Source organism: Drosophila grimshawi, unplaced genomic scaffold, assembly GCF_018153295.1.
Source record: "Drosophila grimshawi isolate 15287-2541.00 unplaced genomic scaffold, ASM1815329v1 contig_848, whole genome shotgun sequence".
Taxonomy (NCBI): domain Eukaryota; kingdom Metazoa; phylum Arthropoda; class Insecta; order Diptera; family Drosophilidae; genus Drosophila; species Drosophila grimshawi.
This window is the reverse complement of record NW_025063692.1, coordinates 1,621,909-1,641,436: the sequence shown is the minus strand read 5'-3', so window position 1 is coordinate 1,641,436 and position 19,528 is coordinate 1,621,909. Positions and strand designations below refer to the sequence as shown.

General features: G+C 42.0%; 1 protein-coding gene across 1 annotated transcript in view; it reads right to left on the bottom strand.

Annotated features, from left to right (window-relative positions):
* Window positions 1–19,528, bottom strand: part of LOC6569413 (pneumococcal serine-rich repeat protein) — a 93,361-nt gene that overhangs the window by 36,353 nt on the left and 37,480 nt on the right. Inside the window, exons 5-8 of the mRNA XM_043215969.1 lie at window positions 5,066–5,257; window positions 4,175–4,993; window positions 3,266–4,069; window positions 2,599–2,727 (exon numbers count right to left, since the gene is read on the bottom strand). Of these exons, the coding sequence (XP_043071904.1) occupies window positions 2,599–2,727; window positions 3,266–4,069; window positions 4,175–4,993; window positions 5,066–5,257 (1,944 nt within the window). The remainder of the gene's footprint in view (window positions 1–2,598; window positions 2,728–3,265; window positions 4,070–4,174; window positions 4,994–5,065; window positions 5,258–19,528) is intronic.

Genomic DNA, 19,528 nt, shown 5'->3' with positions numbered 1-19,528 from the left:
ATGTTTTGCCAGTTTTTTTTTTATCGCAGTCGTTGTGCTTACGAGGATGCCTTTCGCAAATCCTTAAAACTGGCAAGTACAGTTGCGTTTGCTGCGCCCAACAGCCCAACAGCCTGACAGTCTAACGGCAGTCGCAGCCTGTCCAAAAAATGTGGCAATTGGCAAAACGAAAACTGCAAGCAGCTGATTTAGTTGCAGCACTCGTTGTTGCAGCGTTTGTTTTTGTTGTGGCACACAGCGGCGGAAAATCAATACGAATACTCAAATTGAAAAATTGTTACGTATTTTATTTAATTATTTTTGTGTATTGCTTTTTTCCGAACTGTGTTTACGACATTTTCGCCATTTTTCTCTGTCTCTCTTTATATTGTTGCTTTGTTGCACTTGCGACTTATGTAATAAATTATGTGTAAAAGGGTCGAACACGAAATTCCAAATCCAAAACACGAAACGACAAAATGACAAAACGATGAATATTGTTCAAATGCCAAAGTTCGATAAATGTGCGCCTTTCTATGCGCTTCTCATAATGCAAAATGAGTTTAGGTTAGCCAACAACGTCGAATGGAAACGGAATGGAAACAATATCGAATTCAAATTCCGATTCTAATCTATTGATTGCAACAGCATACAAATATTTACTAGTAACGAGTGACGAGTAACGAATAGCGAGTGGCGAGTGACGAGTGACGAATGGCGAGTGACGAGTGGCGAGTGACGAGTGGCGAGTGACGACGATTTGCGCGTTCTTCTTAAAGCACAATACACCGGGTAACTGGAGCAGTGTAGGGTATTTGCTTAATTGAATAGCATTGGGTCAAGCAAGGCTGGATGGGGGCCGAGATGGCCAACAGGCCATATTGAAAATTATAGTGTCGTAAACATGCAACTGCAACAACCACGTGCAACAACAACAACAACAACAGCAACTCGAAACGACAGGGCTGTAGAAAGGAAAAACAAAATTAAAATAGAAAACAAACAAAACATGGTCAGCAAATAAATAAAAAATGACCTGGCCAAAAAAAACAACAACAACAACAAGAAAAACATGGCCACAGCAAAATGGATGAGTGGGTAAAAAGAAGAGAGCGAATTGCAAGCGGAAATTGCTAGCACGAGTGTGTGCGAGTGTGTGTGCGAGTGTGTGTGCGAGTGTGTGTGTGAGCCAACAAAATCCGCTTGCAACACACACACACACATACGTAAAGAAAGGAAAAAAATAGTAAATAAAATTACATTAGGAGCCAAACTAAAACGAAACGCAAAAAGAAAGTACAAATAAAATGTAAAAAAAATACAAATAGCTGTGCAAGAACTTATTGCAGCGAGTGTTTAGAGTAGAGTGTGTGTATATTATATACATATGTGAATACATAATATTGTATACAGTGTATTGCTATATAAAGTACAAAGTGTGTGTGTGTGTGTGTGTGTGATAAAGATAGCAAATTACAGATATTATATACGAGCAAGAGTGTTTTTATAGATAGGAAGAGCACTACACATTGAAAAACAACAACAAAATTGGGAAAACATCTATATATACATAAATATATATATATGTATATATGTATATGTGTGTGTGGTTAGATATGTACAAAGAGAATTGCAACTGAACAACTAACATTAGAAATATATGTATATCTTATTTGTTTTTGGTATTTTTGTTAAAGCTTTGCTTGTTAAACAGAAAGTTGAATAAATACTTGTACTTATTGAAAAAAAGAAGGTATATAAATATATTTTGGATATTATATAGGTTAAATGTATATATATATATATATATGTATATATATACGATTATATATATATATATATATATGTTTATATGTGTATATATATAAGTATGTATATAAAATTCATAGACAAAGAACACGACGAAGAGCAAAAACATATGTTGAGTTTTGATTTGTTTTCTTTGCTTGATTTGGTTTTCTTTTTTTTGGGTTTTTTTTGTAATTCTTGATATAGAATATATAGTTTTGATATATATATATATATAAATATGCAATGTATATAAATGGCAGGTATATAAACGACAGACAGAGAGAGAGAGAGAGAGAGAGACAGACAATAAGAGAGAGAAAACAAATTGAATACTTAATATTGTGGTTTAAATTTGAAGTTGAACAGAGAATTTAAATATTGAATATTAAATTGGGAGACAGATATTTGTGTGTATATTTAGACAGAGAGAGACAGAGAGACAGAGAGAGAGATAGAGATAGAGCGTGTAGCCATTTAGAGGGTGTAATAAATAGGTAATATGTACGTATTTAAAACAGATAATATTCTGTCTGATTCTGTGGGTCAATTTATAGCTCAGATTGCTCTGAAAGAGTTTTCTCTTATTTTTTCAATATTTTTAGTTTTTTTGAATTCGAATTTGTTTTCGAGTTGACTTTTGTTTAGACCTATCGAAGCAGCAAAAGCATTCACTGAATGGATATTTTTGGGGAAAAGAGTTTTGGGGGTGGAGGGGTTTGTTTGTTGTGGTCTGATCAGTGTGAGAAGGTTTTTGCGGGGGCTGAGAGGTTGTTTGGGGGGCTTGCCGGATTGCGGGGTTTGCTGGGAACTCGATTATGCAACACTTACCGATTCGTGCGAGGCGCGGTAGTCAAGGTCGCCGCCCAGTCCGCCGCCAGCTGATGCCGAACGCGGTTGCATGTGTCTACCGTGACTGCTGTTATCATCCTCACTGCAATCGATTTCTTTCTTGAGGCTCTGCAAAATCGAAAGAAATCAAATCGAAATATTAGAAAAACAATTGCATAATTATGTTCCACTTGCTTTGGCTATATTTGAATTTCTTTTTGGCTAGCTATAATCATAAACGATTCAAGCAAGTAATAACCATGAGCCTGAGCAGGAATTGGCTTTGTGGACTGAGAAGTCAGCTAACTAAACTAGGTATTTATAGGAGCAAGCTGAGCAGGTTTTGTGAGAGCGAGAAAGAGTCCTCAAGGCACATCCCAGCAGAACACAGTGTGTCGCCTCAACTAGAAGTGGATGCAGCATCCTAGAAAAGGAGGAGCAGCTGGGGTTGCTGGAGGGGGCACACTAGATCGAGTAAGTCGCAGTGCAGATATAACTATATAATTATAATTATAATAATAATAATTTTTGGATTTGGATATTTAAAACAATAAAGAAAAGCTGATTTCAATTTAAGGAAATCATTAAATCTATGCCAAACAGAGCACTCTACTAATAAGGATGGATTGGGATGGTCACAGTTAATGGGTGAACTTGCAACACTCACCAATGGCACCGATTGCACTGGCAAGAGTCCGGCTACGGAGCCGGGATTCAATAGGCTAGTGGAGCGTCCGTCGGCGGCATTGCTGCCGTCGCGCGATGATCGTGACGCTGGACGCGCTGACAGACTTAGATCGGAGGCGCCACCGCCTGGTGTCGAGCGTGCTGATTCCATGGCGGCCGCTGCATGGGCGGCAGCTGCGGCGGCTGCATGTGCAGCAGCTGCCGCTGCCGATGATGAGGGCAGCGTAATCAACGGCGATGGTATTACGGTTGAGCCCGTTGAGAGATCGACACCGCCGCTGCTCATCTTCATGTTGAGGCCCATATCGTTGCTGCTGTTGTCCGCCTCATCATCATCATCCAGATCCATCTCGTCGTCATAGTCATCGTCCAGCAATTCCGCTTTTGGCTGCAGACCGCCAATGGACTCGTGCGCCGCCGTCGGCAGCAGCGCATCCTCCTCATCATCATCGTCGTCCTCGTCCTCGTCCTCGCCATGCATCCCCCTCGCCCGCGCGCTCTGATGCGCAATGCGCTGCGCGATGTCGCGTGCCGCCGCTGCTGTGGCAGCTGCTCTCGAGCGGTCCACAACAATCACATGGTCATCCATGTCGTCCAGCTCATTGTCTTCCGCATGATCATCGTCGTCGTCATCATCATCATCATCATCTACGGCAACAACAATAAGGCTGCTCGGCTCGGCTGCTGCGTTGGCTGCGCAGTCGCCGTTGCTGCCGCTGGGCGATACTTGCGCTGAGGAGGAGGAGCAGGTGGCCTTCATTTGGTTGTTGTTGTTGTTGTTGTTGTTGTTGTTGTTACTGCTGCTGGTGCTGGTGCTGCTGCTGGTGTTCTTGTTCATGTTGTTGTTATTACTACTGCTGCTGCTATTGTTGTTGTGGCTGCTGTTGTTGTTGTTGTTACTGCTGCTGCTGCTTGTGTTGTTGTTGTTGTTGCTGTTATTGTTGTTGTTATTGCTGCTGCTGGTGCTGGTGCTGGTGCTTGGGTTGTTACTGCTCCTGTTTTTATTGTGGCTGCTGGTGGCGCTTTCGGGCGGCACAACAGCGGCGGGTCTTTGATAGAGATCTAGCGGCATTGGTGTATCCTCATCCAGCTCCTCCACCTCGCCCAGCTGCAGCTGCTCCTCACCCTCCTCAAGGTCATCGTCCTCATCATCCTCGTCCTCATCATCATCCTCCAGCAACTCAATGGCAGCGGTACCGCTGCTCGCTGGTCGCTTTGGCGGCGTCGGACTGCAACGTTCGCTTGCCTCACGCTTCACCGCCAATGCCACAGATCCACTCTCAGCTGCTGCTGCTGCTGCTTGTGTTGGTGTTGCTGCTTGTGTTGTTGTTGCTGTTGCTGTTGCTGTGCTTGTTACTGCTGCTGCTGCTGCTGCTGTTGTAGTTGCTGTTGTTGCTGTACTGCTTGTCGTACTACTCGTGGATGAGCTGCTGCCGCCACCCGTTGCTGTCGCTGCTGCTGCTGCTGCTGCTGCTGTTGTTGTTGTGGTTGCTGTTGTTGCTGCAGTTGCTGTTGATGAGCTGGTTGCTGTCGCTGCTGCCGCAGCCGCTGCTGCTGTTGCTGCCGTTGCATCGAGCGCTGCTGCTGTCGGACTATCGGCCGCTTTGTTGGCACCGCTGGCCTGCGAATGGGGACGTAGTCGATCCGGTTCCCGTTCGGGTTCCCGCAGCGTCGTATTTTGATTTGTCATCTCGGCTAGGCCCTTAACCTAAACGAAGACCAAGAACAAGCCGGGTCAATGAATCGAGGCAAGATGGCTGTTGTCCACTTGTCTACTCACCTTGAGTGATTCGGCTGTCTTGAGCAGCGCTGGCAACTGACAATATTGCACGTTCACCTCGCCCTTGTACATGAATTCAACTAAAGTTTGCAGCTCGGCAAAACGGACGTCCTTTAATATCACAATTGGATGTGGATCGGAGTGCTGCAGAAACAGGCTCTGGAAATATGAGGAGCAGGCCGAGAGGACCACCTGCAACAGGCACAAAGCAAACAAACGCAAATCGTTAATAAAACAATATTATTTCAAACATATATAGATATGTATTCTTGATCTAGTCCCTGCTGATATCTTTGGATGACAAATTGATACTCCAAAAAATAATTATTTCAATTATAGAAGACTCTCCCAAATACAGAAACTAAAAAGGATTAAAGCATATTTTTAGGCTGCACCAAAGGCAAAGTCGGAAAAATAACTACAGCTCGTCGATGTCCTTGAACCATTTCTTGAGGCCAAGGACTATCAGTAGTCCAAGAAACAACCGAATAATCCTTGAAATGGCCAAATTAGAAGAGATTATTCCAGCTTTCATTTGTGGCCCATTTATTTTGGAATCTGGGAAATTGTTGAGTGCAAATCAGATTACCATGTGAGCTCGTCTCATATATATATATATATATATATATATATATATAATATATACAAATATTAGGTTATTATTTGTGTTTATTAATTAACGCATTTCGATGAGAAATGGGATTTTGCTGAGGCGAACCCCATCCACTTGAGCTCAAATTAACTGTCAGGCAGAAGTTGCAGCTAATCGATAAAAAAAATATATCGATTGGCCATTAGAAAGCAACGCCGAGTGCAACCCAAGGCTCGCCCCAGTTGTGCAACTCGTGCAACTGAAGAGGCATGTGCATGTGGCACAGTTAGTGCGGAGGAGGTGGAGGGGGGACAGGAGCTAAAAGCTAAAAACATTTATTAGATTTACGATCAGCGATGGGCAGACGGCAACGGCAACGGCAACGGCAAACGCTTTGAAGATGCAGTGCAGCATTTGCAGTGCCAGCATCAGTCTCAGACCCAGACTCAGATTGGCCAACAGCTTGGGCAACTGGTCAACTGGGCAACTGGTCAACTGGCTGCAGGCGTCAAGGCGTGAACACGCCACGAATGACAATGCGCTGCCTGCAACTGGAATGAGAGCAAACCCAGCAACAGTTGCCGCTGCTGCTGCTGCTGCTGCTGCAACACTTGCAATAATAGCAACAACAACAACAAGAACAACAACGATCTGTTCGCATATCTGTCGATTTTTATGTGCGCTTGCACGCCTTGGGGTATGCAACACGGCCTGCCCCGTCAAGGGGAGTTGGATGCAACACGCGGTGGCGGGCAGCAACAGACTGCAGCGACTGCCGGATTGAGTTGGGGGCATGTTGTAAATTTTCATGGCTTGGCAAATTGAAAAGGCGTCGGCCTCGCATTTCGCATATAGATTCCGATTCAGCCGCTCGACAGTCGCCAGCTCCAGCTCCAGCTACAGCTACAGCTCCAACTACAGCAGCAACTGCAGCCTAATGAGCTTTTGGCCACGTTTGGGGCAGATGTGAAAGAGATCCAGTTGCCGCTGCCGCTGCTGCTGCTGCTGCTCCTGTCACGCGCCGTTTGCGCCAGAATTTATTTAAAAAAAATGCAATCGGCGCGCACACGCCCCCAAACGCAAAGCGCAAAAAGCAAAAGGCAAAAGGCAGAAAGCAAAAAGCAGAAAGCAGAATGCAAAAAGCCGGGTCTAAAATGAGCGCTAATAAATTCACGCGCATATTAGTGCGGCGGCGCATCGGGTCTTGGGGCACAAGGAACCGATGGCGAGAGGGGGTCCCAGTCTTGGCGCGTCTCTGGCATTAAGAAAATCGAATTTCCTGATTACAACTGGCAACTATGCAGCCAGTAGGCAGCTGGGAGGCAGCTGGGAGGCAGCTGGGAGGCAGCTAGTAGGAGGCGCTGTCCAAGCGGCGCAAATTGGCAACACTTTTAATTGAACGCCGCTGCTGACGTCGCTGCCAGCTGCTGGCTGCTGGCTGCTGGCTGCTGGCTGCTTGCTGTTTGCTGCTTGCTTTTATTATTAACATTTGCCGGGGCATAACGCCCCCAAAGCTAATGAACGCCAAAGGCTTTGATTTCTAACGCCAGGCGCAGTTCGAAAATGTTGCATGTAATTTGCAGCCAAATAGTCAACAACATAAATTGCCATAGATTATGGCCACGCTAGAATGGATGGGGCTGGGGTGGCAAGTTGCATTTCTATATATATATATATAAAAATATATACAATATATGGAATATATAGATTGCGTGTCGGTTGTGTGGGGGCGTTGCAACTTTCCCATTTTGTTGCACATACGAGTACATGCAACGTATAAATGTATAAATCGTCAACAGATTTAAATGAAATTACAAAAGGCAGCCAACGCCTCAGAGTTGCACGTAAAACCAATAATCAAATGAACTGGAACTGGAACTGGAACTGGGACTGGGACTGGTACTTGAACTGGAGCTGGAACTGTACTTGCAACTGTAAATGCAAACGGGCATGGGGCATGATCATCATCAGTTATGTGTATGGAGTAGGACAACTATAGTTGGGGCCAACCGATCAACTGTAATTGGAACTGCTGACTGCGATTGCCACGCTCAACCAGCGATACACTTGCCACATCCTTTAACTGGCCAGGCGCCGCCCCAGGCAATCTTTAAGCCAGCTTCTCCGCCAATTGCCCGACTTTAATTGTGCTCAAATAATCGTGTGAATTCTTGCCAAAGAAATCAAATAAAATAAGATTAAGTAAAGCAAAGAGAGAGAGAGAGATAGGGAGAGAGAGAGAGAGAGAGAGAGGGACTCTAATAAAATATGATTATCATGCTAAATATAGATAGTTGGTGGTATTATTTTTGAGGCACGTTCGACTTCGGCAATGAAGTGCTCGTTTGGGCCACAACAGAAATCAATAAAAGTGAATTATGCTATAATTTGGGCATAATGCAGATTATAGAAATTTGCGCACATTACAAGTGCGGAAGAGCAGCCTACAAAAACGGATTAAAATATTAAGACAAAAAACAAGATATTTTACATAAAAAAAGAAGATACCAAATAACAACAACAACGAACAACAACAACAAAAAAGAAAGGGTAATAACAATGTTTGCTGCAGTCGCAAATTGTGCGGATCAGCCCCGAGGAGGCGGAGGAGGAAGAAGCAGCAGAAGGTGGGGTTGAGGTGGGCCAAGGTGGGTGCAGTAGCTCTGCGTGTGTGTGTGTGTGTGTGTGTGTGTGTGTCTATGTGTGTGTCTATGTGTGTGTGTGTGTGTGTGTGTGTGGCAGTAGCGCAGCATCAAAAGACAGCAACTGCAGCTGCAGCTTAAATTATATTAAGACATAAATGCGCGACTAGTGCAGAGCCACAGATAGTGGCAGCAACAGGGGCAGGGGCAGGGGCAGCGGCTGCAAGAGACTTTAGAGCGTGGAGTTGCACTTGGCAGTTGCAAGTCCAAGTCGAAACGCTCTTCTGGGCACCACAGAAATAGCATCGACAACAACAGCAACAGCAACAGCAACAACGACAATGAAAAGAGCCGCTTGCGGCAACAAACAGAAATTGCAGCAAAGCCAGCTAAATCTATGCGTCCCTCTCTGTGTGTGTGTGTGTGTGTGTGTGTGTATGTGTGTGTATCTATGTGTGTGTGTGTGTGCGTGTGTGTGTGTGTGTATGCAGTGAAGGCGATATGCAAACATAATAATTTGCATATTTCGCCGCAGTGTTTTGGCGACCCAACTTGGCTCTGATGGTGGTCAAAAGCAGCAGCAGCAGCAGCAGCAACAACAACAACCAGAATATTTTAAGGGAGTGGCCGTAATAGAAATGTTAACCTTTTGCAACCAGTGACTCTTTTTCTTCTTCTTTTTCCTTTTTTGCATTTCAACTTAAGTTGGCAGCGGCGTCACACCTATGTGTGTGTGTGTGTGTGTGTAGCCCCATCTCACTCACGCATACGCCCTGTTGCACGTTGCACGTTGCAGCTTGAGCGTCATAAAGCAATCACGTCGCGCCGCCTGTCGAACTGTGTGTGTGACTCACAAAACTGTTTGTTTTTCAAAGATTTTCTTGGGGCATAAATTTGTACGATACACATTCCAATATATATCTATGCATATATATACATATATATATATATATATATATATATAAATGAGTACTCATGACTTAGAAATGAGGCAATTCTATGTGCTTAGTCATCTTTTTTTTCTGTTTTTTTTTTTGTAAAGCTTTGCGCCCTTAAATATCGCAATCAGTCATCGCTCGCAAAACGAGAACGCTTCGATTTTGAATACTTCCACAATGATATTGATACAGGTATGTACATATATACATATATATATAATATATACATATACATACAGATATTTTCATCAATTTAGCTATCGATAGATAATCCCAAGACAGATTCCCAAATAAAAAAACCACAAATGAAACTTCTATTCATATGCATGTTTGTATCTTTGCATGGCTGGCTTTTGATGCTGATTAATGGCCTAAAGGGGAACTTTGGCAGCAACAATAAAATGAAAGAGGAAGAAAAAAAACACAACACACAAATGAGAAAAAAAATGACTGCAGAAAAGGCTAAATAAAAATATGGCATTTCTAATTTAACAACTGCGCTTCAAATAAAAATTGCGTTTTTTTGTTTGCCGACTGCTGCTATTTAATTATTTTCTTAGAGCTCATTTCAGCGACGACGGCGACGTCAACGTCAACGTCAACGTCGACTGAGAGAGCGGGCAGCAAGCACACATCACATGTTGACCTTGATATTCGCATTCGCAGCGGAACCAACTTTGTGTGCAAGCGTCTGTGTGTGTGTGTGTGTGTATATATATGTGTGCGTGTGTCTCTGTGTGTGCCAAGCGGCGTGCAAAGCATTAAGCAAAAGCAGCGTCAGCGTCAGCGCACGCAACGCAGCAGCTGAGAGCTTTAACGCCGTTTGTCGTTAGTGTAGCGTGCGAAACGACAGCAGCAGCAGCAGCAGCAACAGCACAGAGGAAACAAACGAAGAGGAGGAGAAGAAAAAGAAGAAGTAGAAGAAGAGGAAGAGGAAGGCAAGGGCGCAGCGCGTTTGTAAAATTTGCGAGTGCGCGGGTGTTAAGTCTGTCTCCCTCTCTCTCGCTCGCTCTCGCTCTCTCTCTCTCTCTCTCTCTGTCGCTATGCCTGTGTGTATTTGCATATGTGCATGTGTCTGAACAAGCGTGCTAACGGATGGGCGGCGGGACAGGGCGGGGCGTGGCGCTGGCACAAAATGTGAATTGCAAAAACGCAGGAAAAAATAAATAAATAAAATTAAAAATTATCTCATCAAATATGGCAGCTGTTCACTTTATATATATATATATATATATATATATATATATATATAATACATAAATATTTGTAGATACATACATTGTATATATATATTTATATTATTTTTTCTTTTTTTTTTGGGTTTTTGGGTGCGTTGAATTTAAGGCTTGACTATGGCTATTATGATTTAGTCAATTAGCCAAATGCAACAATCCGCAAGCCGACCACAATTCTCATAAATAAATGAATTCCATTTGTGAGCCATCAAACATCTTGAAACGCCTTTATTTTATTTTATTTTGTCGTTTTTTTTTTGTTGCTGCTGCTTTTTGTTTTTGTTGACTGATTGCACGACGTCGGACGTCGGACGAGTCGCTCTAATGCGATGATGACCTTGGAATTAGAGTCCAAACCAAATTAGTGTGGCAACAACAAACAACACACAAAATAAAACAAAGAGAAACAAATGTTATATGTATAAGCAACGAAACTGAAACCAAAACGCAGCTAAGTGAAATAAAGAACCAGCCAACCAACAAAATCTATGTTGATGAGCGAAGTCTCCAAAAACAAAAATTAATGCTGTGTAAGTGTGTGTGTGTGTGTGTTTGATTTATGACATGCACATCCATACGTATGCATGTGTGTGTGTATGTGTTCCTACAAACATACTCGATGCTTGCATTCCTATCGATAAATTTGCTCCCAGTTTGCTTTCAGCTTCCCCATTCATTCATACGACGCGCACAAGTCCAATCAGCTGTTTTTTTCACGTCACACGCACTTATTTTGTCGTCTCACGCACATTTTGCGTTCCAGACACAGACGCGCCCCCAAAAATACAAGAAAACAAAACAAATGAAATAAAACATATACATATATACATGTGTATGCGTGCGTGCGTGTGCGAAACATGCGTAGAGACTGCGGCGCAATGTCTGATGATGACGTCACGGCAAACAAGTTCGAGTGGAGAGGAAAACGCAGCGCACAGCAACAGCAACAGTCAACGTTGACGTCGCTGTCGCTGTCTGCCCACTTGTTGCCGACGAAATGACGCACAAAACGCATAACGCAAATGTATATGTTTTGCATGTATGCGTGCTTGTGTGCGTGTGAATGTGATTGAACGAGTTTTATATTTATACACACACACATTTATGCATGCATTAATGTATGTATGTATGTGTGCATGTGCGAATGTGCAAATGTGTGTGTGTGTGTGTTTGTATGTATGTTTGGTTGTACAGCATTGACATTGAACTTGAACTTGAACGTTGCGTTGCGTTGCGCTGCTTTGCTTTACGCACCATTCGCAGCTTTTAACTTGGCATTGTTGCTGTTTGCTGCTTATCAACTTGTGCCGTTATCTGATGATAAAAAGCGTGCGCGTATGTATGCATATATATATATATGTGTGTGTGTCTGTGTGTCTGTGTGTGTGTATGCAATAGTAGAGTTCGGAGCACGACTAGTCTCCACATCAAGGTCGGCAGGCAATGCAAATTTATGCGCACATGCGAAAGAGATTTATTTATGCCAGCGAGCGACGCCTGCGTTGCATTGTTTACAATTCGTAATTAATTTATGGCTGCGGCAGCAGCGGCAGCTGTGAAAGCTAATTGCAGGTAGTCGCAGCCGTAAACAGCGAACAGAACACGGCGCCACACAATAGCGTCTAAATAATATCCGCCCAATGGTCAGCGCATACAACAATATAAAAAACACACACACACACAGCAAACTTAAATCAGAAAACAGAAAACAAACGAAGGGAATTCGCCAATGCTAAATTGCTGCAGCGAGCGAGTGCTGCACGCACAAAAGACGCGCCGGAAAGTCGCTCTGATCGCTCTGTTTGTCCATCTGTCCATCTGTCTGTCTGCCCATCTGTCCGTCTGTCCGGACTGTCTGCTGCCATTGTCATTGTCTGTCTGTCTAACAACAATTGCGTGTCGTGCCTCTGTCTGTGGTCAGCAACAGCAACAGCAACAGCAACAGCAGCAAAAGCTTTTGTGGTCATCCATTTGGTAGCCGGAAGCTCGCAAGACGACCAGCGACGATGCGTCGCAGCAGCAGCAGCAGCAGCAGGACAAAACAGAGCAGAGCAGATAAAGAATCGGTAGCACTTGACCCGCCGAAATACCGCACAGAAGAGGAGCTTAGAGAGGGAGGGAGAGGGAGACATTCTTCAAGGTCAGCGACAGCGACAATTATCCCACGCTAAGCAAAAGAAAGGAACAGAAAACGCAATTCTTCCTCTTCCTTCCCACACCCAGCCCCAGCCCCAGCGTCCGCTGTCCAACAAATAATTGAAAAAATGAAGCACAAATGAAACGAAATGAAAGCAACAACTCAAAAATGGAGTGAGTGAGCGAGTGAGCGAGATAGCAATACAAGAAACATAGCTAAAGCGAAATCGTGATGATAGTGAGCGAGATAGCAATATGAGAAACATAGCTAAAGCGAAATCGTGCTGATATTGATTTGTGTTGTTGTTGTTGCTGTTGTTCTTGTTGTTGTTGTTGTTGCTGCTGTTAACAATTTGTTGCAAATTGTAAAATGTTGCCAGCAACATAATTTAATTGACGCCGTTATGGGCACGGCAACAACAACAGCAGCAACAACAATATGCGATCAGATCTTGAACTCGTTACAAGCATTTTGGGCAACGATTTGCAAGCGAAACCGGAAAGAGAACGTTTACCGTTAAGCCGCTTGCATGTTTCGAGGGAGTGGAAATTGAGCATTGTGGGTGTTGTGCAGGCAGCGACGACAAATGACTGCAACGACGGATGGACGGATAGACGGATGGTTGGACGAGGCGGGTGTGCGGGGAGGGGCGTGATGCTCGTGCAAACTGGGCGAATTGGAACCAAATAAAAAAATAAATAAATACAAATTGTTGAGTGAAAACTTCTAAATTGTTTGCTAAATTTCGCTTGATGAACTATGAGCTATGCACACACATACACATACACACGCACATACATATGTATATATACATATATATATATATATTTTAGACTGAGCAATATTTAAGTTTTAAGACAAGTGAATGCATACACAATTTGAATACGTTGATTTCTGATAAATTAATTAATAAGATAAAATGAGCTCGACTACGATATACCCTGCACCTAACTGTTAAATATATTCCAGTTTTATTTGGGCAGCTGATCAGTTCAGCCTTTAAAATTGTAGCATTTATTGTTATTGGCAATTTCAAACTATCGAAAATTAAGCAAACTTGATCTGCACCGGCTATTCGAGCCAGCTATATTCCAAATTTGAAGCTCCTATAGTCTCTGAGATCCGCGTGTTCATCAAGAATAAATATATATATGTATACTGTTACAGTGGTTCAGTGTTTAAAAATAGTAATAATTTACGCTCAATCTGCCATTCTGCTCCACTGTGCACTGTGCACTCAATTTTCAATAGAGCACCTCAAAAGTGTGATTTGTGCCCGAGCTGAGTATTTGTTAATCTGCCCAAAACACACACACACACACGCACACACACACACCCACCATAATTACACACTCAAGCATTTCAACGAATTTCAAGATACAAACCAAAAATGAAACGAAACAAAACAAAACAAAAGCAAACCAAAGAAAAAGAAAAGAAACTGTTTTAAAAGCTAGCGTTTAAAAACGCGCCAACGCATGCGCGTTTTTATTTTCAGTTCCTGTTGCTGACGTCACATTTCAGAGACACATTTGTGCATAGTTGCTGCTGTTGTTGCTGTTGTTGCTGTTGCTGTTGTTGCTGTTGTTGTTACTGGGCCACGCAGTTCGTGTCGCAGCTGACCTTCAAACTGGGTTTTAATTTTGCTGTCTGCCCGGCTGCGTTTTGCCTTTATTATAATTATTGTTGCTAGTTGCTATCGGTGTGGTTGTTGCTGTTGTTGTTGCTGTTGTTGTTGTTGTTTGTTGTTGTTTTTGCTAGAAGCTTATGAGCGCTGTTTGAATTATGCCCGGCTTGGAATGGAGACCCGGGCTTTTGTCTACCCGTCGCCGCAGCCACTCACCAACTTTGCATCGCTTGTGCAACAATTACTAATTATATACTATAAGCACACACACACACACACACACATACATATGGATCTACTGCTATTATATACTAATGGCAGCTAAGCCAGTCAGCCAGCCAGCCAGCCAGCCGACAACTGTTGCTGCTTTAATGAGATACGCTATCTTTCTATACGCGTCTGAATCGCAGTTCATTTTTTTTTCGCTCTCCACCCCTCTCTTACCCACCACACCAGAGCCCACCCCACTCCACCCTTCCCCCTTCCGTCCCTTCCGACAGCATCGATAGATGCGTCTGCGTGTGTGTGTTGTGTGTGTGTGTGTGTTGTGTGTGTGTGTGTTGTGTGTGTTTGCAGTTTTTATAAGTTTTTTGTTTTTGTTTGTTTTTATTTTTAGTTTTTTATTGTGCTTAAATATAAAGAAAAGATATAAATCTTTTGAAAATGCGCATAATTATAGCTACAACAACAACAGCAACAGCAACAACCACAACTGAAACAGCAACAACACCTGGCCGCAGACCTGGGGCCTTAGTTGCAGCCTCAGCTTGAGCCTCAGATCGGCGGCGTCACCAGCATTCGCAGTCGTGACAAGAAATGTTGTTAATTTTAATTATAACTTTTTTTTTGTTTTTTTTTTTGCTTTTTTTTGTGTGCAATTTTTTTCTATTTAAAATTTGTTTGCATGGAGGAACTAAAAAAAAAATAATAAAAATATATATATATATATATATTTGTATATATATTTCATTGCATTTTTCTGTACTTTGTGCAATGTTTTTTATTTCTATTTCCGATGAACTGTCGGCAGTCCATTAAGTTTCTCATGTTTAATTATGAGCTTAGACGAATTTCATATACGGTATTCTCTGTTGATCGAACGAGGCAAGTTTTTATCAAATTCTCCAGTCGTATTCTATAAGAATACATATATATATGTATATATATGTATATATACACATGCATATTTAGGGTGCCATTGTATATTTCATGATATTTCCTGCGAATATCGCCCCCATTAATGACAATTGAGTTTCGCACAAAATACAAATAAAAATGAAAACAAAAAGTGCAATAACAACATTTTTTGCATCTAATGGAACCAAAAGCATTAAATAAATAAAAATATCAATTGACAAATGCCAAAACGAGTCAAAACGCAAATAATTCAAACTGAAATTCAAATGCAAAAAACAAAAACAAAAGCAAAAAACGCAGAGAAATGTTGCGAATGCGAATGTGTTGTAAATTAACAATTATTGGTTATTAACATGACAATTTGATACCACTTTAAAGCATACTCCAGCGACAGCAGCAACAACTACAGGCACCAACAACAACAGCACAAACAACAAACAACAAACAACAAATGTCGGCAAGTCGCATTTGAAGGCATTTAATTGAATGCGTGAATTGCTTTTGTTGATTGCAGCCAGCCATCATCGTTAGATTCCAGTTCTCGTTGTTCATCGATGTTGTTGCTGTGGTTGCTGTTGTTGTTGCTATTGCTGTTGTTGCTGTTGTTGTCGTTGTTCGTAGTTGTTGCCGTAGGTTGCATAGTTGGCCGCGTGAAAACGTGACGTTTGAGAGCTGCTCAGATTAACAGAGATTTGAATGTAAAGAGAAAAAAAGCTCGTAACAGCTACAACAACAACAACAACAACTATAGCAACAACTATAACAACAACTGTAACAACAACAGCAGAAATTGCACACAGCGAACGTTTTGAATATTTTTGTATAATTTTCCAATTTAAATTAACAGTGTTATTGTTGTTGTTATTGTTGTTGTTGTTGGTTTTGCTGCTGCTGTTGTCGATTTTTTTCCCAGGCCAAAAAAAAAGTGCCGGCAGCAATATGCGTTATTGTTGTTGTTGTTGTTGTTGCTGTTGTTGCTGTTGCTGTTGTTGCTGTGGAATGTATTGATATGCAGTTTTTTGTGTTGTCGTTTTATCCGGTTGTTTCTGCCTCTTTGCCATTGTTTTATTGTAGTCGCAAGAATTTGTAGGAAAAAAAATGGAAAAAAAAACCAAATAAAAATCGAAGCTTGTTGCTGTTTTGCGGTGCATGCCATAATGTGGTAATATAATCAATTGATTGCTAATTGATAATTATAGCAGCGAGTTGAGTAATGCCCAAGCTAATCAAATCGTGTAATCGAAATTTGAGCTGGCAAAATGATTTGCAAATGCAACGCAAAATTGTAATTGCGATTAATGTGCTCTATCTCTCTCTCTCTCTCTCTCTCCCTCTCTCACTCTCACTCTCGCTCTGGCAAATTGGCAAGTCTGCCAGAGGCGAGTGTGTCGAACGGCGTGGAAGTGGCACAGTGGCACAGTGTCACTGGTTGCACGACCAACAGCAGCAACAACAACAACAACACACATGCAACGTTTTGAAAAACTCTTCATTAAAAATGAGGAACGAAGCATCTGCGACCCCCTAAATATATATACATATATATATATATATATTCTTGATCAGGTTCAACAGTCGGGTCGATCTGTATGAACTCGCGGATCTCAGAGACTATAGGAGCTAGAAACTTCAAAATTCGAATATAGCTTCTCGAATACCCGGCGCAGATTAAGTTTGCTTTATTTTTATCGATAACCGCCTCCGTTTCTCGAATATCGATACTTTTAAATTCCCGATAGCAATAAATGCTACAATTTTAAAGACAGAATCTTTTCATTAATATATAAAATGCATATGCATGTCATTAATCAACTGCCCAAATGTCATCGAGATCGGATAAGGAACACCCAAGTTATGGTCGAAATTATATTTCCATATTGTTTTCTGTATGCATCAACATGTGTGAGAAAGGGATGGCATGCTGATCGACGCAAGCATGAATATTTATGTGTGTGTGCTGCAAAGCAGTGCTCGAATCGCCATCTTGTTCCATTTCCTGTCGTTCCCATATGCATGCAGCAATTGAGCATTTACTATTCGAATGAAAATGGTGTTTCACTTCCACCCATTCCCACAACATTCATGTGTGAGTCACATTTGAATGTGTGCTGGTGAATGTGAATGTTGAACATAAACAGACACACACATTTACCAAATTACATTTGTGTGTGTGAGACTAATTATCAAATTATTTGTATATTGCATTTGTTGGTTCCTGTCACGGCACATTAGCAACGCGGAGCATGGCCAATGCGAGAGCGGCCGAATGGCGAATGTTGAGTGGCAAATGGCGAATTTTGAATGTTGAATGTTGAATGCGGCGCATGAGCAGTTCTTGCATTACGCATACGCAACGTTGGCTCCAATTTTCAATTTACAATTTACAACGAGCAATAAGCAATCGACGATCGACAATCGGCAACTGACTAATAATTGCCACCCACGCAATGTGGTTGCTGTTGCTGTTGCTGTTGTTGTTGCACGATAATAACAACAATAATGAGCAGCTGTGTTGCTCTGGTTGCCACATGTTAACATCAAATTGCAATTAACTGTATATTGTTGTTGCTGCCGCTGCTGCTGGTACATTTTTAAGTTCATTATTTTCGTTGTTCCTTCAAATTAATGTAAACAAGATATAATTATTAATTGTGTGCAATTATGCAAATTTGGAACTAAACACAAGGTGTGGCTGCCGCAAGCTGCATTCAATGCATGCTGCCAAAATACACACAGCAAAAATAAGGATAAAAATGTACTAAGACTCTGTGAAAACTCGTTTTAACTTTACTCAACTTGGCTGCAAATGTTTGTCATTATGTGCTTAGAGCAGCTGTACTTGAATTTAGAACAGTCTTTTTTCCGCTTTGTAGCTAAGCCACTTCATTTAAGCCAATTCATCGAGCTTTTGTTAGATATTTTCTGTTCAGGAATGTTGAAATTTGCCCATTCAAAATAATTCTTGAATTGAATTGAGTTCAGTTTGTTCAGTCAAGTTCAATTGACAACTGCAACTAATACAACAACATATATATAATTATATTATATATAGAATTATAATACACTATATATATGCATATATAGTTCTTGGGTCAGATCGCTTCGAATACCTGTTTGCTTGTTTGCTTGCTTGCCACATTCTTGTCCTTTTGCTCTGCAACAGTGAGAGGCTTTGCATGCACTTAATAACAGCAATTGCTTAACTGTGTTGGCCCGTGCCCCTCCCCTCCCCTCCCCTTCCCTTCCCCTTGTTGTAGTTCTCTGCACAAAGCTTTCAGCTGCTTATCAATGACAAGCAACAATTAGCGCTGCCAACAGCAACAATGGCAACAACAACAACAACCACTTTTGACAGAGAAAAATGCGTTATTTCTACTATTGCTGCTATTATTATTATTATTCTTATTATTCTTATTATTATTTGCGCTTGCTTCGGCTGTTTCTTTTATTCGATATGAAAATTGTGGCATTTTTTGACATTTTACTTGATTTTTGCTAGGCAGGCAATTTGTTTTGTTGTAGCTGCAATTGTTGCTGCTGTTGTCTGACATATGTTGCAAGTTGTTGCAGCTGCCAATAGAGGCAGCCACGCCATGTTGCTGTTGCTGTTGTTGTTGTTGTTGTTGCTAGCGGCTTGTCAAAAAAGTGTTGGCAAGACTTACGAGCTGGTGCTTGTGTTGTTGCTGTTGTTGCTGCTGTTGCTGTTAAGTGTTTGCATATGCATTTTGACAACAGCAATTGCAACAACAATGCCAGCGAACAATCATGTGTGGCATGTTGTTGAACATGCATGTTCATACGTACGCGTGCCACGCCTACCCGCAACAGCCTCAGCCTCAGCCACAGCCACAGCCGCAGCACAACTACAAAAACGCCCACTCGATCAATTTCTATTTGCAAATTGACTTAGGCGCCAGGAGCCAGCCGAAAGGATTAGCTCAACTCAATCAGCTCTTCAGCTCTTCAGCTCCAGAGCCAACAAATCAGCTTAAGATAACACAAGCGCTCCTCCCACCCCGACCCACCCCTGCACCCCTCCTCCAAATCAATCCGCACTGAGTAAATTACACAGAAAACAAAAAAAAAAAAACAAAAAAAGAAACGAAATCCTTGCAAATATTTGCATGAGTTTTTCTCTCATTTTTTTCTCGCATT